This window comes from Syngnathus scovelli, chromosome 4, assembly GCF_024217435.2.
Source record: "Syngnathus scovelli strain Florida chromosome 4, RoL_Ssco_1.2, whole genome shotgun sequence".
Lineage (NCBI taxonomy): Eukaryota > Metazoa > Chordata > Actinopteri > Syngnathiformes > Syngnathidae > Syngnathus > Syngnathus scovelli.
In genome coordinates, this window is record NC_090850.1 from 12,076,476 (window position 1) to 12,101,826 (window position 25,351).

Genomic DNA, 25,351 nt, shown 5'->3' on the forward strand with positions numbered 1-25,351 from the left:
GGATGAGAAAAAGGTTACTTCCAAAGGAAATACGCTAAAAAAAAAAAAAAATCGAAACACGTCGAGTGACTAATGCCCATGGGTGGCACATATACCCTTGACGTCTATATATTTAAATAGTTCAAAGATTTTTTTTCTCTGTTGGAAACTGACAAGCAGTCACTGGAAGTCATGTAAGTGCATGAGAGAAGCAAACTAATAATGTCGTCGCCCGTTAAAGCATTAATTGTGAACATTGCATGTGTTTGACCAGCAAATTGTGCGTGTGTGTGTGTGTGTGTGGGGGGGGGGGGGGATTCTGCGCAACGCCACACAATTCAATGCAAATCAACTTTATTTCGAAATTACTTTAAAATGTTGCTAGAACAAAATGATATATGTTAATACAAATAGAACAGAGTGAGGTTAAGGAAAGATATTTTATTTTAGGACAAAGTACAAAAAAATGTAAGCTTATGTGTGCAAGTAATCATTCCTGCAGCGCCCCCAGTGGAAAAGGCGTACTCGCAATTCGGCACACGCGGTATTCAACTAGTATTCGCATTTAAAAAAAACTAAAATAAAATAAAAATGTAGATTATTCAGTCCTATCTTTCATTTATTTTTGAGGAACTGTGAAGGCAACCTCTACTATCTGGAGGTTACCCCTCCAAGAAAATGAATGCATCTGTTTGCATTTATATTGGTTGCAAATATTTTTAAAAGAAAGTATAAATAATAAAGTTATTACTCAAATACTTGAAAAGGTATTTGTTACTTTAACACTGGCTTTTTGAGCGCTATGTGCGCCCCCTCCCACCACCACCCAAAAAAAGTGTGGGCGTGTGAGCAGGTGTAAACCGCTCCGTGTCGCTGCTGCTGCTGTTGCGTGTCGCGTGTAGAACTCAAGCCCACTCACTGGGGGGGAGGAGGAACAAAAGTCGGGCAGGTAAACGCCAACATTAACTCCACTAATTCAGCGATCATTTCGAAGAGAACAGCGAGGTGGACGTTTTCTATATTGTTTTATTTGAGTTTTTTTTTTTATTTGGAGGTGACGAGGGTGAACACAGCAGGTGACAACTTGGTTAACAGGAGACAGAGCTTCGCGAAACCTCCAACACCACGAAAGAAACAAGTGCCCAGCGATTTTCTTCTACAAGCGACAACGGCACTTGTTCGAAGGGGAACAACGTTAAACTCTGAAGATCGTGGACTTTGATTCGCGTTCGCCTCGCGCCACGGCATAGCGCACGCAGCCAACGAATCCGGAATATCTCCGCGTTACAATGGGGTGAGTACGCTACAATCCAGATTTACTGTGACACTTGCTCCCATTTTCAAAATACCTTCCTTTCAATTTCCCTCATTGGCGTGAAGATAATGCACCAGAGCATGATCATTTTAGCAATTCCCTCACTTTACATCTGTGACCCCCAAATGACGAATAAAATTGTTTCACCACTGAAGCAGAATTATAATGTAGATTTGCCAGAAATTCCGATAACACGTTATGTGCTTTGGGGGTAATTGTGTCATTCAGCTCTGCCCACGGGGAGTGCGTGCGTGTTGCAATTAAGTGTGGAGGTCGCTGTGGACACCCACGGTGCACTCGAGACTATTTTCGCTTATGCTGTCTCTGGACCAACAGCGCTCCAAATCGATACTGGCTATCAATTTGGATTTATACACATACATTATATTCGGAATTGACAGGTCAAGGTCCTGTATTAGTTGGCTTTGTCCTCTCAAGAGAGATAATTTAGTATACTTGCAGAATTACTCGCGCACAATAATAGAATGACTGGTTTACTAGTAATGGTTATTCCACTACTTGCGCTATTTCCCCGCTAGTATGCAATAAAACTTGACTGCTAAACTAATATGCTGCTCTAGTTAAGACTACTACGGACAACTAAGGTGACATGCGTTCTGCACTAGTAGTCTCCTGTACTCTGTTTGCATCACCAAAATTCCAGATTATCGCTTTTGCCTCACTAGTAGTTGTCCAACTAATGATAAAGTTATTGCTAGTTATTGCCCTTTTTGTCTTACTAGTGAAGACAGAGTGTACTAGTTAGTGCATGTACCCTAAGATGGATATCAATTAAATATACACATTTGCATTTATTTGAGCCGACACGTTTGACATAGCAGCAAACTTGAGAGTTATGATTGATAAAACATTAACAAATGTTTGATATCTTATCTGTTTGAAAAATCAGTTCTAAATCCAAACAAATCAGAAGTCAACTGACATCATGGAATGTGTCCAAATAGCAATGTTTATTGTCATTGGTCGTACTGTACTTTGGCATTGGTAACTGCACTGTGTCTTACTGAGATGTTCCTAATGTTTTGACTGTGTAAGAGTACTGGTTATGGGCATGAATATAAATCCTTACTTCAATTGAAAAACAAAATACAACAACACATAGAAGTGTGTTTTTCAAATGCCAGTAATGGGTTGCAATTGGGCAGTCAGAGTAAAATGCAGGGTTTCCTTCTGTGCAGGAAAAATCTGGCTTATTAGTACTTGATGTGGTGTATGTACTGTTAATATGTTGCTGAAATATTTATTTAATCAAATTTATCTTTATCCATACAATATATTTTTTTGTTCTACATTTCAATGCAAATGTTCCATATCATTGAAAATCGAAAGATAACTCCTCTCAAAAAGGATGTACACTCTTATTTATTTTTTTAAGCTCTAACATCATCAGTATATTGGTTGCATTTAATTAAAAAAATACCGTGATAGTTTCTGGTTGAATATACTATAACATCCCAAAAGATTTATCGTGACAGGCCAACCAATAACTAATGTAAATAAATACAGTGCACTGGCTAAAATGAAGGGCACGTTTGGAAATGGGCTCCGAGCATGCACTCAAAACAGAATGCTGCGTCCAAGTGAATTTCCAAATGCTGCCTAGCCATCATGAAACCGAGTTGGCTTTTCTACCATCACGTTCAGCGAGTTTTCTGGGGAAACCCTGAAAGAGACTGAGTCTGGTTCCAGTAATGTCAAGGGAATGCTGCACGACCTGTTTTCCCAGAACGCACATATTTTCCAAAGCGAGTCCCACAGTCGTGACTCATTCTCTTGAGGTCTGCGTACTCACCCAAATGCTTTGAAATGTCATCCACAGTGCTGTCATGAAACTGCCCCCTATATATCTGCAGCTGAGTGAGTGTCTCAGCTCATGTCGCCAACATAGTGACGCCGCGCTCGCCTACGTTCGCTCACTGACGGCATGTCGTTGATACCTCAATACGTCTAGTCAGGCCAAACTATTTTTTTACATTCTTTAGAACCACAATTCAATGTCAAGGACAATATGAATACAACATTTCTATCTTAAAAAATGGACAGAAAACCATCATGTAGATGGATGGATGGATGGATGGATGGATGGATGGATGGATGGATGGATGGATGAATGGATGGATGGATGGATGGATGGATGGATGGATGGATGGATGGATGGATGGATGTAGATAGATAGATAGATAGATAGATAGATAGATAGATAGATAGATAGATAGATAGATAGATAGATAGATAGATAGATAGATAGATAGATAGATAGATAGATAGATAGATGCCATCAGCATTTGCAGTTTTGGTAGTTATATAATTCTCTTGCCCGTGGCTCATCAATTGACATTGTGACATTGGAGCAGCAAGAGGTCTTTCCCTGATGAGAACCTCTAGAACAGGCGTTCACGCGTAAGCCAGGGAAAAGTTATCTAGTGGGCTGCAGTGGAACTGAGCCTGAACATAAGCTTTATTTAGCCGTTGCGTCAGAGCGATAAAGCTTTAACCATACCAATTTCACTTTTTTACCAATCTTCAAAGACATCAAGATTTTGAAGCTCAACAAGAAGCTCAAACAGCCACTGAATTGCAGTCAAGGATAGAAAAACGTCTTACCAGATGCTAATTTTGCAATGCTGCTCCGATGTCAGTTTGGCAAGCCTTGGGCAAGGGGTAGGCTTGCAAAACTGCATAGCCTAAACTGTTCAAAGTTGTTGATCTCACATCTTTAGGAATGATACCTGAAATGAAATAGGTAGTGTAAATAAGTGATAGTGGTTTATGTAGCGTCACCACTGTATTTTTTTCTTTTCTTATTTTTTGGTTGTCAGTGTTTTGCCCCTTTGGCCCGTTTGTTACAAAATGTGGTTATAGATTAACAATCGCAGACGTCATGTGACCTTTTGCTGCCCTCCTGACCTTGACACATTTGTATTGATTTGATCCCCATGTGTAATTTACAATTCAGTGTCACTTGTCAGTAAAGTAAAAAAAATGAATCACACAATCAGATTCAAGACAGGAGAGATTTATACACCTTGATGATGAGAGCGTAACGTTTAAAATACATCTGAAGTACCTTTCAGTTGGACACTTTTACTGCCTTGTATTCGGGAATAAACCTTAGCTATTCCTTTGACAGGCACCCACAGAAATGCAAGCCGCATATTGCTATTTAAAGTAAGTCCTGCTGGGAGCAGCGCTAACACAGGGATAGATGATAATCTGGCTGGCTAGAGACTGACATCGAAAGGCTAAACACTCATTGATTAGTCTCACACGTGACGTGGCACTGGGTCTCTCGCTACCGCGCCTGGAGAGCAGACTATAATCCTAATCTCAGTACGCCTTCTCTGTCTGGACAGTAAGCAACCCGAGAAGGTGTAGAAGGAAAGTGGCTGCACCGCTTAGTGTTAAGGAATCATGGGCAAATGAAAGAAGACAGGCTGAAGGCGGATTGGAAGTCTCTTTGCCAGATGGTTGAGGCCTGGGAGGCCATCTGCTGCCATGCTGTGCCACACTGGAGACTTCTCACGTCCTCTTGCGTAGAGATTAAGATGGCCTCTGTGACCCACTGCCTTCGTTGCTGTTGTGGGGGATCACTGTGCTTGATGGTTGGAAAAACTGAGCCTTCTCTTTTGCTTCATGAGCTGATTCACACACTGAATCAAAGTGAAGCAAAGTTAAATAAAACCTCAGTTGCATAAAGAATTATGTTCTTGTGGTTGTTGCAGCTTTTTAAATACACTGTTGTCACTCAAATGAAGATCAAATCACATTTTATAATCAATTTATGCAGAAATCCAGATCATTCAAAAGGGTTTGCATACTTTTTTTTTTTAAACCCAAGGACTTTCTCAAATTAGTTATTTTATCTTCCACTCTGACATATTTTGGAGGCATTCTGCGTTTATTATGCATGTGTCATAATGAAGAAAATATTGTTTAGCAGCAGCAGTAAGTACAGAAGAAGAACAGTTTGTAACTCAGTGCTGGAAAAAAAAAAACTTATCCATTGATGTGTGACCAACATCTGCCCATGCAAATTCATCCAATTTGTCAGAGGTCACAGTTCTAACATGGGCCTGTATCGTCATCTCGGATGTTCTCAGTGGAGTCTCGCTTTTGTCTGGCGTTTACAGTGCAAACCTGACTGACGTATTGTGACTCAGCAGGTGGTTCACTAGAATGTTTCCAAGTGCACGTCCAAACCACCACCGAGACAATCAGCTTTGTTTTGCGCCGGCAGGTTTGAAACGACGTCAACGTTGTCTCCCTGACGTATTGCATGCTCATTCACACCAATGTGCATTTGAGGTTCTTGCCTCCAAGCACGAGCACAGTTTATTCCTCCCATGTTGATGTTGCTAAAATCATATCTTGGCTGACCCATTTTGCATGTGTGTTTGTCGCTGCTATTGTCATGGTGTTCTCTCGCGGCATTAACCTGAATAATACTGCGTTACGTCGTATAAGAAGCAACACGCAAAGCCCAATGCACGTTTGGAGATGTTAAAAAAAACACTAACACTGGTTTGACATTGTTTTTGATTGAGCTAGTACCGTCAGTACAATAAAACTTGGATGGCCATCGCTCATTTTCCTGCTTGTGGCACATTTATCTTAGAAACTCAATTGTGGAGCAAACACTGCTCAGTCCTCTTGATTGAATTACAGATGTTACTGTAGGAAGTAAGATGGAAAACAGATTTTGTGGGCATGAATGCACCCCCCACATATGGCTTCACCAATGTGCCTTTGAGCTGTTAGAAAGTACATTACGGGCTAACGCAAATGCATTCCCTTGAGACCACACACCCACCTGTAAATTATTTAATGCATCAGATGGAGCGGGGTAAGCATGTCGCAGTTAACTTGATGAGGAACTGCTGCCATTAGGTCACAAATGTAGTCTTGCCAAGATAAATAGGTAACCATACCGTAGCATTGAGTTGGATTTTACTTTCTTTCTGGTGGTTCTTCCTTGCTGCTAGGCTTGCCAAGTGTGCTGTAATTTGCTCAACTTGGGTGAAAACCCCAGAAATATGTTTCTTGGGTTAATGCAAGACGCTCTCATGAATGACAAATAACTAGTCAAGTGTGTTCCTCAATCCGCATCTCTATCTAGTTCATCCAAAACCGTAGTGAGGAAAAGCATCATCCAACATGGATGGATACATACTTCCTCTTCCTCACCTCTAAAATGACAACTATACTTCCTCGTTTAATCCAGTAAATTCAATCAAGCTAATGCTTTTTATCGCAGCAAAGCAGATCACTGCAATCAGCCGACAGTTGTGTGAGTGCACCCATGTGTTCACCATTGACCTATTACTCCTGCTTCCCTGCCAGTGTGAGCTGGTTCTGACTTTGTCACAGTAAAGGTCAGCGTACGCTCGCACAGGCAAAGCAGCATCAGTGATCCGTTGAACAGGTTTCCTTGTTTTAAATCAGATAAGCAATGACATTAGTCTTAAACAGGGGGACTGCGCATTGATTTCTGTGAGAACTATAATCCCATGGAAGTTATTAGCTCATGAATTTCAGTCCCTCCCTGTCTGACGATTATTTTTTAACTGGCAGTAATGCTCCAATGCAGCGAATACTTCTGCTAAACATCACCAGAACTTCTTATCAGGGTTGATTTGAATGTGAATGAAGGCTGTCACAAGCATGTCAACAAATATGACAAATCACTTTACATCCAAAACACACAAACAGGCACAACTGTTAACATTCAGCTAATGTTTGCGATGAATCTCTTTTGGGTTTCTTGCTCATAATTGCAGTTTTGTAGTAGTAAGCATGTGGTAAGGCAGAATATGACCAAAAACAATGAAAAGTCAGCACCAGAAATAGATGTCAGTGAGTTTGGTCTTGTTAAAACCTTAATGTGATTTTTTTTTAAATCACTGTGAAATTGGTTTTAACAGGTGGGAATGGAGGAAGCGAGTGTTTAAATGGTGGTGGTATTGAATTTGCATGCAGAAATAGTAACCATCTATACTCCTTTGCAAGGATATGCAAATTGTGCATTTTTTTTGCCGCTTTTTGAAGTGGGAAAAGGAAAGAATGACACCTTACTGGCCAGCAAGTGAGTCATGTACAGGTTAGAGAGCAGGATGATTCAATTGCAAACTGCACATTTGTTGGAATGTCAAGATGAGCCGCTTTAGCTTCTTTTAGCGCTTTCTCTCTTCTTCTTTTTTTTTTTTATTTCTATCCTTCGGGTTCAACTGACAGCCGTCACCTCATGGCTCGCCATGTTTTTAAATATCCACATATATATACACTTTCAACAGCATTTTAAACAGCCTCTCCCAGGCTCTCAAAATCCCAATACATATAGCTCCAAACCTTTTTTTCAATTCACATATTAAAGGTATTTTTTGTTTAATTTGAGTTGAAACAGTTTACAGAGCTAGCCGATAAGCTGATCATTTGAATCGGGTGCGTTGGAGGAGAGCGACATCGAAAACATGCAATACAGCAGCCCTCATGGACGAGAGTTTGACAGAATGACCATAATTACCATATGACCTGTGATGAAAAAAAATGAAATCCCTTTGCCAGACAATCGATGTGATGATACACACTAGTATGTCACCTCATAGAGGAGATTGTTTCTTGATGTGCGAATAGCTTTGAGTTGCCATGAGGATTTTTTTTTTGCTGGTGTTACATTATCAGCCTGCCTCTGTCTCTCTGGATTTCTGGTGGAGGAGCCTGCAGGTATCATGATTCTGTTGAACTGTATCCGGCTAACTTTTTAAAGGGGTGCCTCTCAATCAGTACAAAGCTATGTCAGTAGTCACTGTTCTGTGATGGTACTCACAACTGTCCCTCTCCTCTGTCCCAACCCCTCAGGGAGCAGCCAATCTACACCACCAGGGCCCATGTCTTCCAAATTGACCCAAGCACCAAGAAGAACTGGGTCCCTGCCAGCAAACAGGCCGTCACTGTCTCCTATTTTTACGACAGCACACGCAACAGCTACCGCATCATCAGCGTGGATGGAACCAAGGTATGAGTGTGCTCTGGAACGAATAGATGTCGTGAGAAACGTTTTGCTGTTAAGAGATGAGAGAAGATGTATAGGTCAAATATGATAATATAGATCGTTAAAATTGGGCAAATTAATGTTTTATATAAATAGATTGCATTATTGTGGAACACATTTGAGGTTAGCATGCTGACATGGCCCCTGACAAAAATGATTTGTTCACCCCAGATCTAGAAGGTAAAAAACCTCCCACGTGTAATTTAATGTTAGGTTTTCCATTTCAGAATGGAACAGTGACACTTGTCTGTCACACAATTTAAACTCAACTTCATTAATGTTTAAATAGTACTTAGCTCCTCCAATAACATGTCACATGGCAAGTCTGACCTAAAAACGCTTACCTGTAATTGATAGCAGAGCATCAATATTGGCATTGCGGGTACTAATAATAGACACCAAATATTTATATCCACACTACCACCGTTCCTCAGCTTGGTGAAAGTATAGATTATGTTTCCATGGCGATAAGAGCCTCCTCTTCTCATGAATAGCCGCGAATATTGTCATGCGATGGATTTTTATTCTTTTGATTACGTGTGAGTGATTGTCAAGACACAGTAAGAATGCAGTTGTTTGGATTTTGCTCCACTATTTGGGTTATAAAGCCTGCCTGAAGCTTTGGGAAGAAATATTATGTGTATATGTGCAATTCTTGCACAGCAAGAATCTTATCATTGGGAAGAGATTATATGTTTTTCACAACAATTTTCAGGTGAAAATTGCTTTAGCGGGATGACTGTAAGTTATTGGCGTGTTTTTGCAAAGCATTGTTTAGTCAAGTGACTCCCACTGCTTGAAGCCAGCGAGGCAACACTCATCAGGTTATGTCATCACGCAGTACTGACAGCAGATAACTGGCGACTCTCAGACCACACTGGCTTATTTTTATCCCACAGGCGCATGTGTTAAGAAAAGACTTCATTTGTATACAAAAAAGAACCGATAGCTTTCATCGTTACTTTTATGTTTTCTTCTGTACTTCCCCCAAGGTCAGACCTGCTTTCTGCGCTCTCCCACTCATGCTTCCTTTTTGTCCTCACCCTAACGTTAACTAACAGAGTTTATGACACTTCCACTGGCAACTGCAGGAGGCAAATCAAATTTGCTTAATAAACATCCCTCCATTACAATGATCCTATAGGGCAATTTACCGTGATGTCACACGGACATCAGGGTGGCAAAAGACAAAGCATTCTTGGCTGTTGTCACTCGTGAACAAACACCTTTGTCATTTGACCAAGGCGGAGACATTGAAAAAGTAGACTCAATGGCATGAATGAATGTCCTCTTGGGGTGTGGTGTGGAAAGTCTCAGTCTCTCTCTCTCTCTCTCTCTCTCTCTCTCTCTCTCTCTCTCTCTCTCTCTCTCTCTCTCTCTCTCTCTCTCTCTCTCTCCTCTCCCTCTCCCTCTCCCTCTCCCTCTCCCTCTCCCTCTCCCTCTCCCTCTCCCTCTCCCTCTCTCTCTCTCTCTCTCTCTCTCTCTCTCTCTCTCTCTCTCTCTCTCTCTCTCTCTCTCTCTCTCCCTCTCCCTCTCCCTCTCTCTCGCTCTCTCTCGCATTCACTCAAACTCACTTCAAACTTCACACTTAAAATTTAGACCCGATCATGGAGATTTGGTTTCCAGTTGGTCCCTTTACAAATGGTGATGCTCACTATCTACAACTATTTATGATGCCCACTTACCTTATCATCTACACCCACGGGTTCTGCTAGATAGACCTTTGGGTATGTATCTATCTGGTGGCGCAACCCCAAACACAAAGACGTTATTGTCGTTGTTTCTGTTCAAGTCACAAGTGTTTTGTCATGCAAAAGCAGCCTTCAGAATATTTAGAAATGTGTGCGTGTTTAGTTTAGTTTGCACACTCCTTTTGAATAAGCCAGGTCTGTCGAGAACAAGTTTTTGCTGCTCTATGCACTAACCATGACATAATGTCAGCTTATATTGGTTCACTGGGAGAATCAGTCAGCTCACTGAAGATGACAGCGCAAGTAGAAATGCATTCCAAGCACTTCTTGCCCTGATGTGTACTACTCCAATAAAATGACCACAGCATTATTATACAGTTTGCTTTCAGAAGCCAATTTATTCAATGACATCTTCCGGGGCACGCATTTGAAATTGCGTGTTGGGCCCCAGTTTGGTTAGTGGTGGCTCTGACCCAAATGAGAATAAGTGGTCTAGAAAATGGATATATGGATTTTGAGCAAATTCCATATTAATATTAGCTCTAGATAGGTAGACATCACATTTACATTATTACCTAATAACTGCTTATTCTGCCAACTCCCAACCTACATAATCAGACAAGGATCTCGTTTTCCATAGGGGGGTAACTCAAGCAGGCTCGTAGTTTGAAACGGACCCTCAGGTTACTGGCCAACAGCATTTTAATTTGTACTTCCTGTTGCACTTGATACAAGCCTGGCTGTCCACCCCCACAGCTGCTCATGTCACTCCACTCCCCCTCCCTCTGTCATACTCTCCCACTCGCTTGATTACAGTCTTGCATGCACATTCATACCACCTACAGCACCCTTAATGGCTATTATGATCAGACAAAGTGGACAAAAACAAATGCAATATTTTTCTGCATGATTGAATTAGGCTTTGTGCTCTTTTCGTATGCTTCATAAGAATCGCACCGTGCTGGAAACATCCTCAAATTCTCACTGACTTTATGTACAGACTGGTGTGCCAGTAAAGGAAAGACAGAGATGGAGTGAGGGACAAGCATTTGCTCAAGTGCAACTTGGCAATTCTCGGGAAGCAGACCGGCATCTCTATGGGAATTGATCCCAGTTATCAAATTTCAGTCATAAGGTTTCAGACTTGCAACTACAATCCTAAATTATGAACTGTCCTATTGCCTTCCAATGGACGGTAATGCCAGAAAAACAAACTTCAAATATATTAGTGTATTACAAATTAGAGCAGGGATCGGCATTAAAGTTTGGCCCTGCCTACAAATAGTAATTCAACTCTCAAAATTTGGTTAGGGTCAGTGAAGCGATGTTAATATGTAACGTGCTGGAAGAAAGGTACATTACATTTTAAGCATACCGGCTTCTGTTCTGATGAGTTCTGGCATTTATAGCAAAAGAAGAAGTTTTTTTTTTTTTTTTTCTCAATGTCACGTCCGGTTCATGTCACTGTCTGTTTGTCACCCTTCAGAAATGCGTTCAGCAGACTTGATCATTTGATCAGCTGGTTTTTCAGGTTAAAGATTTGTGGGTATTTGAATTTGTGGGGTTTTTTCTTTTGTGCATTTCTAGGTTATTCTTTTTTTTTTTTTTCTTTTTTACAATAACTCAATATCTTGCAGTCGCCCAGTTTTCCACTTTGGGAATTAAAGTTTCATATCTCATTGTCATCTTCAAACAAATGTTAGAAAGCTCACTCAGCTTTTGGGATGAAGTGATGTTCAGGATTTTTTTTGGGAGTGCTGTGTCTCCGTTGAGAAAATGGGGTCATCTTTGTTTTCAAAATTAGATGAACCTTGCAGAATACAGCCTGAATCCTGAGTTAGTCTTTAGGCTTTGCTTTCTAGGTTTTTTCTTTTTTTTTTGTCTCAGTGTATTTGCAGGTTCGGAAAAGGTGAAGAGGTACATTTCGAGTTGTTGAAAAGGACACACATATGTCAGATTTGAATTCTCAAATGCGGTGTTCACATCCAGGTTGCTATGAAACAAGGACTGCCCAGTAATTTAGCTGTCTTCAGTGTCTTCTAATCATTGGGATAAGTGGCTCATTCTAGTCAGGCTCATTTGGGTTGATGTGAATGTTTTCTAGTGAATGCTTTTGTTAACATGCAAAGCACAGGTCGCATTTTAAGTAGGTCTACTACTGTGGCATCGTGCACTTGGGTGCAGTTCTGCACAGCGGACGGCAGCTGATTTACTGCATCGCCGCAACAGGTGACGGCACTCTAGCGAATGGACGAATGTCATTTGACAAGCTCTTTGTGGGTCAGCAGTTATCACTGCGGTGTGCCCACTTCTGGGTAACGCTCTTTTGTAGGTCAAACATGAATTGCTCAATTAGCATTTCAACGGTTAATGTTTCATCGGAGGAGGTTTGGCACAAACTCAAGGCACATATTGAGTAAAATTCATATAAAGTGTTTCCAAATGCTACTATTCTAACTCCAACTTGCTACGGATGTGTATATGACTGAGCTGCTCAATTGGAGATCTCATGGCGGCAGAGCAACTTGGGGGTGATTTGGGGGGAGTCACTCTTTAAGGATAATCGGACTTTCAAGTGAAATTTGAGGAAACCTAAAATGCGCTGCCACGTTAGCAGGTGAGCTTGATTTGACCTTCACAAAATTTTTGAATTTGCGTGTACAACCTTTGATAGCATTCGTACATTTTGCCCTTTTGCTGTTCTTTAACTAAGACCTGAATGGAAACTTTTACAGATGACGTTGGAACTATGAATAGACCAAAAATATTTCCTGGTTTAATTAAAGTCCTCTTCCTCGTGCTGTTGACATGACATCATGAGACTAAGACGCCTAACAATCAATAGTGTGGGTGTTAATGTGTTATTGCACGTGTGTGTGTGCGTGTATCAATAAAATAATGTCCACTGAAATTTTTCCCCCAAATCACAGCCTTTGCATTTAGAAAATTGCATTTCAATATCGATTAGAATTCGATTAATTGAACAGCTTTACTTAATCTCTAATTTTTGAGAGTAGCATGTATTGAAGTTAATGTCAACACAAGAGTTCAAAAGTTGGGAGGAGTACAAAAAAAATGTAAGCTCAACCTGAAAATGTACACCTAAAAGCCAAACAACTTTTTGTGAGTTGCGTATATACAAACTATTGTCATCACTTGAGCACACTGGAGGTCTTATCTGTTGACAAATTGTAAGTTGAGCTATTGCAACTCATTAGTATAGTTGTGTCCTCACCGGCGGTTTTATGTGTCTTGTTTTCCCTAGGTCATCATCAACAGCACCATCACACCCAACATGATGTTCACAAAGACGTCACAGAAGTTTGGCCAGTGGGCTGATAGCAGGGCCAACACCGTGTTTGGCTTGGGCTTCAGCTCAGAGCAGCAGCTTGCTAAGGTAGGCGTGTTCAGCATTACACACAGTTGATGTATGATTTAATGTACAGTAAAATCATTCCTAATAATTGTCAGATTTCCACTAAGCATTGCAGTCTAGGTCTAGAACGGGTGATCTGTCATATTATCTCCTAAAGGGTGTGTAGGCGGGACAGCAACGTTGTATTAATTGTGTAGAAAGTGTGACATTATACCAGCATAACATATTCAGCAAAGAGGAGGCAGGTGTCACGGTAAACAATGGCGGAAGTCCCGCATTTTAGATTTTTGTTGGCATATGTTTGATTATTATGACAAGATAGATGAGCTTTGTTGTAGAAAATATGTTTTAAACCAACCAGGTCTGATTCTGTACTCATCACAACTTGGAGGACATCAATGCAAAAATTACAAGCTTGAACTGCATGGTTAAAAGCTGGCTTAAATTGTCAGTCTTGCTCATCGCTATGCATTTACTCCAGCTCATTCCTGTCATTTGCAGTTTGCAGAGAAGTTCCAGGAAGTCAAAGAGGCGGCCAAAATCGCAAGAGACAAATCCCAGGAGAAGGTGGAGGTGCTGAGCAATCACTCCCCGGTAACCTATCATTCTTCAGACTGCAATTCTGGATCGGAACAAGTCTTGTATAATCACATACAACCATTACTGTGAGAGTAGCACAACTGTATGCACAATTTTGTTCAAAATCATAATCAATTGTCACAGAGATACAGTGAGACCCAAATTATTGAAACACAACTTTTAGTGCAGAGATCTTCTGGCTCGCCGAATCATCCAATATGGCCCCTGACTGGATGCCATGAATATAAAGGTCAAAGATAAAATATTGTGTGGTCCACACTAAAGCAACTGAAAACAGAATAGTATTATTTATTTTCATTGAAAATGCATAACAAAGTTTATCATGTACTAACTTCAGGTAAACTGCCTTATGAGCTTGGTCAAGAAAGGAGTTGTACCACTTTATCAGCAGCGGTGTTGGACAGAGTTGACTTATCATGATTGTTTAGAGTATTTTGCCAAAGGAGTGACCAATTTCACAGTCAGTGCTGGATTTTTGAGAAGCCATCAAACTTGCGAAAGCTTCAGGCCACATAGTCCATTCATGTAAAAGGGCCTGAAACATCAAATATCCCCCAGCAGGAGTCTGGGCGTGAAACCCCATCAACAAACCAGGCTTCCAGCATCAATGGCACAGATGACGAGAAAATCTTTCACGTAGGACCAGAGGCTGTCCTGCTGAAGAATGATAATGATCTGCTCAAGAGCACCGTCGAACAGAGGTAAAGCATCCTATAAGGATGTTTGATTTGCTCTTTCAAATCATTTTCATTTTTGATTGAAGATTAAGTCTATTTTCAAATTTTGAACCATGGTTTGGCTTCCTTTTTGATTCAAGTTATTTGCCACTTCCAGCTGGGGCTACAATATGGAAAAAATATGAATCATTTTGGGATCATTATTAATAAACATGATTATGTATATTCAACGACCAAAATTCAACTTTTAGTATATCTTGACATAACCACAACAAAATAAATCACTAACAAAGTAAAATAGTTACTAATTAAAATAATTAAAAAATTATAATAATAATAATAGCAGTATATATACATACCTTTTAAAAATATTACTTTGTTTGTCTTAAGTAATATTTCTCATTTATATTTGTGGCTGAATGTATTTTTTACTTTAATGTAAATTTACAGTAGGGCACCAAAATTAAAGGCATCACCAGTGGAGGTGAGCATTTTACTGAAGTTGGCTGCTACGTCAATAACATTTATTAGCTCCATCATTGTCAGTCTGTGTTGTTTTCAAGCCGAATAAAACTAAGTCAGTCCGTCGTTACTATTTTAAGCGCTTCAGTCGGTCTGGCAATCGTCAGTCTGCCATTTATATGTACCGAACTGGCAGTTACAAATCCCGCGTACTGATCATATCTAATGTTTTGAGTTTCACAGTGTTCTGAAAATTGTCTCTTTACTGCTGCTGGGATTATCGCACATGCACATTAATGATCTGATCTACTCTGAGGGGTGAGACTGCTCCAGTTGGCCATTTAGCTTCATTAACCCAATACAATATCATTGCATAAAACAGCAGATGATGTTCCAGATGAGATTCAAATGACCCCAGAACATTGTAGTCAACTCGAACAACAGTGACTGTTTTTTTTTTTTTCCAGTCACGGTTTATTTAGTTAGCAACACATAATAAATCAGACATGCAACTAATCACGTATCATGCCACGTCTGGCAACACCGAGTCTTTCGTATGACATTTTACCATGCAAGTATTTATAATTATTTCAAATGTCCTTGATGATGGTGTAATGTGTGCTTGCATTGCTTGTTTTCTTGCGTTTCACATTGCTTCTCCTAGCCTCAAGAAGGTTTTCAGACTTATCGGAGAATTGAGACGTGCAATGTCTTAGTACGCACTTGTTTCATGTTAAAAATTGCAGGATAAACCTAATATGCGCTATAATCTTTATAGATAAACCTAATTAGCACTTTGGGCGGGGGTTGCAGCTTGATACACCTTTGAAGTACATGTTTCCATGTCTCATCTAAACATCCCCCGATAACAGCATGTGCATTTAGGCTTGCAGTCATTATTGGAATGATTTTCTTGAATTCTGCGTCACCTCAGTGGGCACAAGCTCCAAGTATTTCAACACTAGCCTGTCTAAATGTTCGCTCCTTTAATAACGCTCCTCTTGGAACCGTCTCGTGTCTGACAGTAACACCAACGCCAAGAAGTGGGAAACCGAGCTGCAGACGCTAAGAGAGAATAACGCCAGGCTTGTGGACGCGCTGCAGGAATCCTCGGCTAATGTAGAGAGCTGGAAGAAACAACTCAGTGCCTGCAAGGAGGAGAGTGACACGCTCAGGGAGAAGGTAATGCGCTTTTTGCATGTCGAAACAAAAGTCTGCACAAATACTTTGACCCATTTTTGGTCTGCTTAGCTTGACATGAAAAACACTTTTTTGGGGGTGATCATTTTTCATACCTCAAGGGGGAATTTACTTTACACTTAGCTTTATATATTTAGCTGCACACTACACAAAGAAGCAGAGCACATATGCGGACATGTCCTGTAAAAAGAGATGTCAGTGAGTTCAGACTGGGGGCAACGACAAATGGATGAGCACCAAATGTGCAACCAAACAGTAAAATGTTATCTTACCTTACTGCAAACATATGATTGGAAAGGCCTTAGACAGGCTGATTAAAATTAGCATAGATGCTGCAGTCATTATAAACTTCCAAACAACTGCTACTTGAACACACATAAAGCATCAACACATACAAACGGAGTGAACAAAGTCACCCAGGCATGTATTCTCACTGCTCTGTAGGATCAAACTTCAAAATAAGCCTAGAAGCTTCATTGGGGACCTTCTAGGCCTTTTCTTTTTGCCCGCATCTCCTTACGCTGCATCTCTTCTAGTGGAGTGCAGTGGTATCTGCCAAACTTCTCAAAATTTTGTCCATAGGTAAACTCTGGCTACGTATCGCCGACTATCACGGGTGTACAAGTTCTTCACGTCTTCCCTTGCTCGTGTGTGTTTAGATTGCAGAGCTGGAGGTTCAGTGTAATGAGGCCAGTCTGGAGAAGCAAAGCAATGCGCAACTGAGCGTGCGTGTGCAGGAGCTGGAGGCCGAGCTGCACGACAAAGAGCAGGTGAGGCGTGGGTCGTGTTTGTCGTGACCAAAACAGAGAGCGTCTGTCCCTCGGGAGGTGATTATACGTAGCATAGATTTGTTGGGAGGTGGCAAGTGCTGTTTTGGGAATTTGCTCTTGTCTGGACTACCCTGCCCAAACCTTAGAATCAGTCTTAATTTGTCATTTTGTATTCTGTGTTTTTTTTTGTTTGTTTGTTTTGTTCCAATTCTCAGTTTTTAATCATAAGTGCAAATTTCCTTTTTTAATAAAAAAGGTTCTGACTGATGGGATTTTTGGGCCGATGCTGATTCCAGTATTTGGCAAAATACAGAAATACTTAATTGATTTGACGATTTGTTTTACTTTAACATACGAGAAAAAAAAACGATTTTTTTTTTGGGAGGTGAGCCGGTGTTTACATGTCATATTCTGTAACGTGTCAATGTTGGCTGATTTTCAAAGGGCTAAAAAGATAAAACTGATTGACTAATAAATTGACAGGACTTCATTACAAATGGTGGAACATTAAAATTTCAATTATTTTCACCGAAGAATATTGATTTGATACACAGTAGAAACAAATTAAGTTTCGGGTTTAGTGACAGAATGAGTTTTTGAATTAAATGGGTATCACATAAATAAAGCATATGAAGCTACTGACTTTGTCTAATCATAACAGCATGGGATTTGGGTGTAATTAGCATAAGCAGCATTGTATTCTGGAGCAAACCAGCAAAGTGTTCTGCTCATCCTAATTGTGTTATTATTTCTAATGAGAAAGAGCCCTGTGAGGACACGCTCTTTTGCCCTTTGCTCTTGGCCTGCAATAATGTACGTAACTCCCAGCAAAAAGAGAGACTTGCGTTCAGATTTGCTTCATTATACCAAAACCAGCTGCTTTCAAACAGAAAGCAAACTTAATAATTCTTGTTTTTCATGCTGTCCAAATTGTGACATCATGAGACCAAGAATAACGACTCTTTCAGGGAGAAGTGGCCCTCAACATAGTGTCATTACCTTGTTGCAAAAAGAGATACTATCAAGTAGCAAGACTGGAACAGTCACAGAGTGGCTTAGAATGGATCGAACAGCTGTTGTGAATTCCGCCATTCAGCTTTTTGTTAGACAAGTTGGTCAAAGAGCACTAAAACAATGAATAACTAGACATGTGTATTCAAAAGTTTAGGTCAAATAATTTTCACCTTTAAAGGCATAGTTTAGGTTCACCTTGAAATTGCACCAAAACGTTTTTGTATATTGGAGTTTATTATGATGAAAGGATCATTGACCACCAAGAGTCTGCAGTGTTTCCATTCATTACGCTCCAACCCTGACCCTGCGGCCTGCATATGAAATCACAGTGAGCGAGCAGATGGCCTACAAAGGCTCATCTGCCCAGTGACTCATTTCTCCTAGAAACACATGCACGCACAAGCGCATACGCACACACAGTTTGTCCTGAGGAGGTGGGCACGCGCTGGCCAGTCACAAAGTAGAAGAAGAACCAAAGTGCCGCAGGTGATGACTAATGCCAGGTTATCATTAATATTATGAAGTGTTTCTCACAAAGCAGCAAGGCAAAGAGGTTTCAGAGCAAAAACTGAAAAAAAACACATGGCACACACTCAGAACTGAATCTTTTATATTTATTCTGTACTTTTACTCGACATTCGCTGGTCACAAAACCTGAAGTACACTTACAAACTCAAATGGGGTCTAATATGACCTTGGCAGGGACATATTAATTTAACAATACTTTTTTCACTTGTAGTAAGGACTACATGGCATTAGATTTAGAAAGTTTGTCATTTTTCATTGACTCTGATTGTGCTTCAAACAAACTGTACAAAAAAAAATAGAAAGGCGACACTTTTTTTGCAAGACTTTTCCCAAGGCTGATTTCTCTCAATTATTGTTCATAATTCACCTTTCCTTTGCTGCGATAACCCATTCGCATCATAGGTGTGGTTTGTGCTGATAAAATGATTATTGCACAGATATGCCTTTAGGTGACCACAATAAAAATACCCCCATCTTCCATTAGCTCTGCACTAAACATGTCCATTTTTTCCCCCCTTTTAACCAGGAGCTGGAAAATTTAAGGAAGCAAGCAGAGATAATCCCTCAACTCATGTCAGAGTGTGAGAGCATCACTTCCAAACTGCAGGTAAAAAAAATAACCCCTCTCAGGTTGGTTTTGATCATTTACAGCGGTGTGCATGTGAAGGCAGTTTACGGTATGCTTTTGGATCGACACTACTAACGTCATGCGCCGAGGTTGACGAGTGCTTTCTATTCATCCCGGCCTTAAGGCTGGTGATTCGACATTCCTGTCAGGAGTCTCTCTCTCTCTCACACACACACGTGGACTGTCTGTATCTATTTTTAAAGGATTATTCCCAGCCCAACGGTGTGTGGATTACCACCTTTTTAGATGCTTACTTTCTGCCAGATCTCGACAGTATAAAAACAAATAAGTGGTTGTGCTGCCACAATTTGTAGAATGTTGGGTTTTTTTTTAGGTTAACTTTGTGTGTGGATGTCTTATTTTAGGCGTTGGCTACTTCCATAAAGCCCCGCCCATTTGTCTTCTCAACAAAGGGGCACCTGTCCATCAGACTATGTGAAACCAGAAATGCGAGAGAGCACAGGTGGTAGGTGTTTGAGAGCCAGCTGTTACATCACAGCACCTTATACGCTCCAAGTCAAAGTTTGAAATAATCTCGAGAGGCCCAGCGTGCTTTAATGCCTATTTGGCCAGGCGGGGAACAAGATAAAAGCAACAATGACATGCCTGGAGTTCCTCAACTGGCTGGTTTGTTTGTCAAAGCAGCGAGCTGGATGAACAACAACAAAGAGTTTGAGCCTTCTCCTCCACTTGAATGGCTCCTAAAATGGCAGCACCATTTTTTTCCCTCTAATGCTTATCTAGCACTGAATAGAGCTGAACAATTAATTAGACTCAAATCAAAATCACAGTGGATTTGACTGCAATTTTCAAACTGAAAAGGCTACAATCTGGAGAGCGGAAAAAAACTGCCTCGTTTTAGTTGGTTGGTACGCTTTATTATTATTGTTTTTATATATGCCTGCACACTTAGACAGAAATGTTGATATAGCTCTAATAAAGTAAAAAAATATTTAAAATACATTTAAAAAATCTGAAATGTTTCATTTTTGGAACAATGTATGGTGCAATCCAAAACTGATGAAACGTGTCCACGGAGTTCACCTTGGATGTTTTTCAGGGCTCTTTTGTTAGCATTCATATTGTCCGTCTCTTATGTTTGTCATAATTCCTCCTGCAACCATGTCCAAATAGGTTAGTACCAGTCAATAATATGCGTGCCTGCAGTCACAGGAACATCATGCAGCTTGGAGGTGGTCTTGTTGCCTTTTCAAAAATGTTCTTTGCACCCCTACACCTAAATGCAGCATTCTGAAATGTATTGCATTTGTGGAACATGAAGTACTCCCCTATTTTCTGGGGTTGATCATGTGACATTCTGAAGCTGAGCTGGATAAAAAAAAAAGAGTGAATTTTGCTGCCTAACTTTTTACTTGACTTTCCCTTTAACATGCTTGTCCATTGTTTTCTTTCTAATCTCCTGAGACAAATATCCTCCACTTACTGTGGTCCACAGTTATTAAAATTTTGAAGACACCCGTGGGGGAGTTTAAAGCACACCTTGATTGAAAATGTCATTGTCAAATCATTTTTAAGATTGACTAGGAGTAACACTAGATTGCAACTTTCTTCTTCTACTCTTTAATGGGGTGTTTCTTAATGCGAGGACCCACACTGCCTCCAAGTGGCAAGGTAGCATACAGCATCAACAGCTCTCCAAACAAAGGCAGTGTGTGAAATACTAACACTAGCATTGTTACAGTACAGATTATTTTTGTGCTGTTTATTAAAATTACATGGGAAGAAGATCTTAAAGTACAACATATTAATTTATATTACATATCAAATGGCAGTCACATATGAGGGGGGGGATTCAATTATATTATTTTCAAAACGGTTCAGTCCTAAAGCTGAATTTACCACTTTTTTTTTTCTCCTTCAAACTGTGTGGCTGTTCGAGAAAGATATATGAGTGATAATGAGTGCATCATTCTCTCCTCTACTTAAATGTGACACTGGCGTGCAGATAAAGTTTCAGGAGTCAGCTGGACCTATTTAGCACTCCTATTTTAAACTCCTCCCTTCACTGGTATCTTTGGCATTAAAGTGTTGCCTGACAGTCTGGGCCGCCCGCTTCACCTTCCCCTCGCAGCACTCATAAACACATCACTGCAAAATGCTACAGTATGCATTTTTTAATTTGCACAAGTTGTGGGGCTATCCTTTTTGCGTGAATGCAGTGTGGGATACTGTCTGTGCTGATCCAAGTGTGACCTTGATATGTTATTCACCGCCCTGCCCAGGCTGCAGAGACAAAGAACAGAGAGCTTGAGGAAAGGATCGACGTTCTTCACTTGGATGTGGACGACAGTCGTCAGAAGCAGGGCAACATCAAGGGCGAGCTAAAGAAGTTGATGGACACCCTGGACATCAAGCTGGACGAGCTGCACGAGTTCCGACGAGGCCTGTCGCGGCTGGGCGTCGACAACTGAGACCGTCGGCCCGCCGTTGACATCTTCAGGGCACAAACTACGTGGCGCTAAATCTCGCTCAAAAGTCACATCCACTTGGAGACTCTATGAACATACTCGGAGGAGGAGCAGCATGCTCCAATCCATGACTTTACCTTTTGTGTGCAAGCCAATTAAGAGTCATACTTTGGAGCTTATGTTTGTGGGGGTGATCTGGGGGTGGGCCAGCTGATGCTGGGTGTTTTATAAGGGCTACAAGTAACAACACACAAGGGGAATCCTGCTGAGCGTCACTCGAGTAATAATTAGTGTTATTCTGAAGCCCCGCCCCCCTCACGGCACAGTCAATAGGCTCCATCTCAGGTGTGTCACTTTGTACTGGCATGATACGCACCCGCGAGACTAATGGCCGTGACACTAAGTGCCTCCAGGGGATCTGTTTTGGTGAAATCCTCCTGGCGAGGAGAAACGGCCTCATGTGAAAAGCATCTTGCTAAACAAACTCGGATGTGTGGAAAGCCGTTTGAGTATTTAGTCCATAGACTTGCTAGCTAGCTTCAGTTCCACGCACTACTACTAAACAACACGTTCTGATAAAAAACAAAAAAAATGCCGATAATGACAAAAATCGTGAAGTGCTGGATGTCAACTAAAAGAATTTTGTTTACTGAAAAATTGCTCAAACGGCATCATCCGTTTATCAATACTCACAATATCCAGCTTCAGGTCCGATTGTACGGGTAGATACAGTACACGGTCCTTAAGCTGGATGCCAAGTCAAATGTCAAATGATGTGTACTGCAACTTCCCTCTAGAGTCCTTCTGTTGTCCAGCATTTCCAGACGGGTACAAGTGATGTCTCCATAGCTCTCCACACCAACCAAGTCATCCAAAATGAATAGAAGCCAATTTCACTTTCAAGGACCTGTTTTGTGAGTGTGCAATAGTATTTGGGGTTGGTTTGTACAATGCTGTTAATGTGCTTCCTCAAGTTTCTTTTTTTTGTGTGTGTCGGTGGTGATTTTGTGAGGCAAGGGGACGTGGTGCTGCTACACGGGAGAACAGTGTGAACAATAACACTACTACTGAGGGACGTGTGACTTTTGTTTGACATAATTTATTTGGGTGCCTCTCTCCTGTGTGTTTCTTCAGCAAAGTCAATCAATATGTACAATACTATAGGAAATATACCAAACCTGTCTTCTATCAGAGCTGATTTGTACAATATTCTATTTTTAAATATTTAAAAAAAATAATATATTTACTTGCATCTCTGTTATAAAATTGGAATTTATCCATCTGTGTAATACCAAACATAGCAAAATGACCTTTTGTTTTGAACCAAATGACTCTTGTAAACACCTGTGGCTTCTCTTCACTGTACAATACAACTCACTGAAGGAAAAAAAAAAAGAAGTTTAATTACAACACTGTGTGTATGAGAGAGAAAGCGAGACTGTGACATATTTAGTATACAGTGCTTACCCACTTAGAGCACCATCCAGTATCAGGTTTAGGTCACAACTCTTCTGAATTACTTGATACAGCGTATTATTAATTACCAAAAATCATGTTTTTGGTGTTTCTGCAAACTGGAACTAGAAGCTATTGATAAAATTGATAGTCTTAAATTTCCAAACGTACTCTTAGGAGAAAGATGAAGCAACCAACCCATGTCGTCTGTCGAATTGTTGCAATTACTAATTAACTTAATCAGGACCAGTTTAAAAAGAAAATTGCCCCCAAAAGGCTAAATTCTGTTTGAAATTTCACATTCCTGGTGAAAATAGATCTGATGTGCCTCTGACAGGTGGCCTCATAAGTGTGGTAAGCACTGCACACCACTTTGAAATAACCAAGTGACAGTGAAATATTTCTGGTGGCAATAAAGGAGGCTGCTCATCTATGTACAGCAAGAAACCAAGATCTCAGCACACAATGTAACACATAGAACCACAACAATTGAGCAGGTATTTACCATCAATTTTCTTATGTCAGATGAAAAAAAAACACCCACAAAACTGCCTGTTTGCAGGATGAAAAAACCCCAGTGAGGAAATATCTGCAGTGGAGGATGGGATGACAGGTTGCCTTGGCAACTTAATCCCACTCACTGCACCCCCCCCCCCCCCCACACACACACACACCACCCCAATTTACAATAACAAATGGGAATGAATGGCAAATATACACTATCACTCATCTCCTCTTTTCAACAATGAAGAAATGACACTTAGAAACAATGGAAAGGAGTCTGTATTTACTGCCTCCTAAAAATGTCTCATCCCACAGCCATTCATGTCTAATGCACTGGAAACAAAAGTAAGTACACCCCTAAGTGAGACTTGCCAATTTTGGGGGATATTGAAGCTGATAGTTATTTCACTCACTCATAGACTTCAGGTTGACACTGCGTTGGAGGTGAGTTCCTTGACCCTTCCCCTAGGAGAGCTGGAGATGGAGTTTGAGTCAATGATGAAGAGATGAGGCGTTGACAGCTGTTGCAATGACTCATCATCATCTTGTGGATAACTCATCCTAGTCATCATCATCTTGTGGACAACTCATCCACACAACTCACAGGACCACAACCTGGAGAGAAAACTGCTTGAGCATTTACTCTATCAGTGCTTCTCAATCATTTTCTGTGATGCCCCGCCCCCTCCCCCCAGGGAGAAGAAAACCTTTCGTGCCCCCCCTCATGTTATTAACATTAAAGAAACAAAAACAAATAAAAAAGAAAGATCAACTGACAATAAAGAATATCTTTATTAATAACATTGTTTTTTTAGTCTGTAACAGAACCGATTCAATGTGCATCACTTTGCCGAAATTAGATTCTAATTATTTAAACTAAACATTCTTGACCAACTGCCATTTTATGCTGAAAAACTACAATAAAATAATAATAAACATACATAATATTAAATTAAATAACAGCAGTAAATCATATTCAATTCAAAGTAATCAGAAACATTAACTCAGGAGCACAATATATAAATCATTTTAACCCACAAAACAAAAATTAAGAGAACACTTTGTATTCGTACATTCCGCAGGCGTGTGAGTCGAACCCTGCATCTGAAGTGTTCGGGCGCAGCGACGGAGCCATTCGCCAAACGCGGCTACCACGTCAGGTATCTCGCTTTCACTTTAACTCATTCTTATTCGTTCAGAATTCCGGTCCAAGCGCGTTGGGTAAGTACAAAAGAGTGCAGACGGCCCAGGACTTCCCGATCGAAATAGCCGACCCGTTAGTGACACGGGCACAAGTTCGCTAAGAACTTTGTTCGATCCCAGGTGTGAGCATATACCTTTGTATAAGTGTACGACAGTGTTTGCTCGTGAGTGAACGATTCGTTCAAAAGAACGAGTTGCTTTCAGTAAACGAGAGTGAACGAAACAATTCCTAAAGTGATTCGTTCTTTTTTCAGTTCATATTACTTCAACCAATAGATGTCGGTAATGTGCATTGAAGCTGGTGCCACCTAGCCGTAAAACAAAACGAAGAAGAAAATGACGTAACGTCCTGTTCACGAACGAGTCGTGAATTGCATTTGCCGTTCCCCAACTGAACGAATCTGTGAGTGAACGAGTCAGTGATTTGCATTTCCAGTTCATCGCGAGAACG

General features: G+C 40.6%; 1 protein-coding gene across 4 annotated transcripts; it reads left to right on the forward strand.

Moving 5' to 3' along the window:
* The first annotated feature begins 24 nt into the window (after nt 1-24).
* On the forward strand, nt 25-23,626 carry homer2 (homer scaffold protein 2). Of its 4 annotated transcripts, XM_049717847.1 has the most exons (10): nt 805-928; nt 1,034-1,273; nt 8,171-8,327; nt 13,320-13,451; nt 13,932-14,024; nt 14,589-14,731; nt 16,195-16,351; nt 17,029-17,139; nt 19,208-19,288; nt 21,553-23,626. In XM_049717847.1, exons 2-10 carry the CDS (start codon nt 1,269-1,271, stop codon nt 21,739-21,741), a joined length of 1,068 nt encoding a protein of 355 aa, XP_049573804.1. In that variant the 5' UTR covers nt 805-928; nt 1,034-1,268; the 3' UTR covers nt 21,742-23,626. The 4 variants fall into 4 exon arrangements, with proteins under 4 accessions (XP_049573806.1, XP_049573804.1, XP_049573803.1 ...); XM_049717849.1 differs by lacking the exons at nt 805-928; nt 1,034-1,273 and adding an exon at nt 25-173; XM_049717846.2 differs by having other exon boundaries at nt 866-1,273.
* The last annotated feature ends 1,725 nt before the right edge of the window (nt 23,627-25,351 follow it).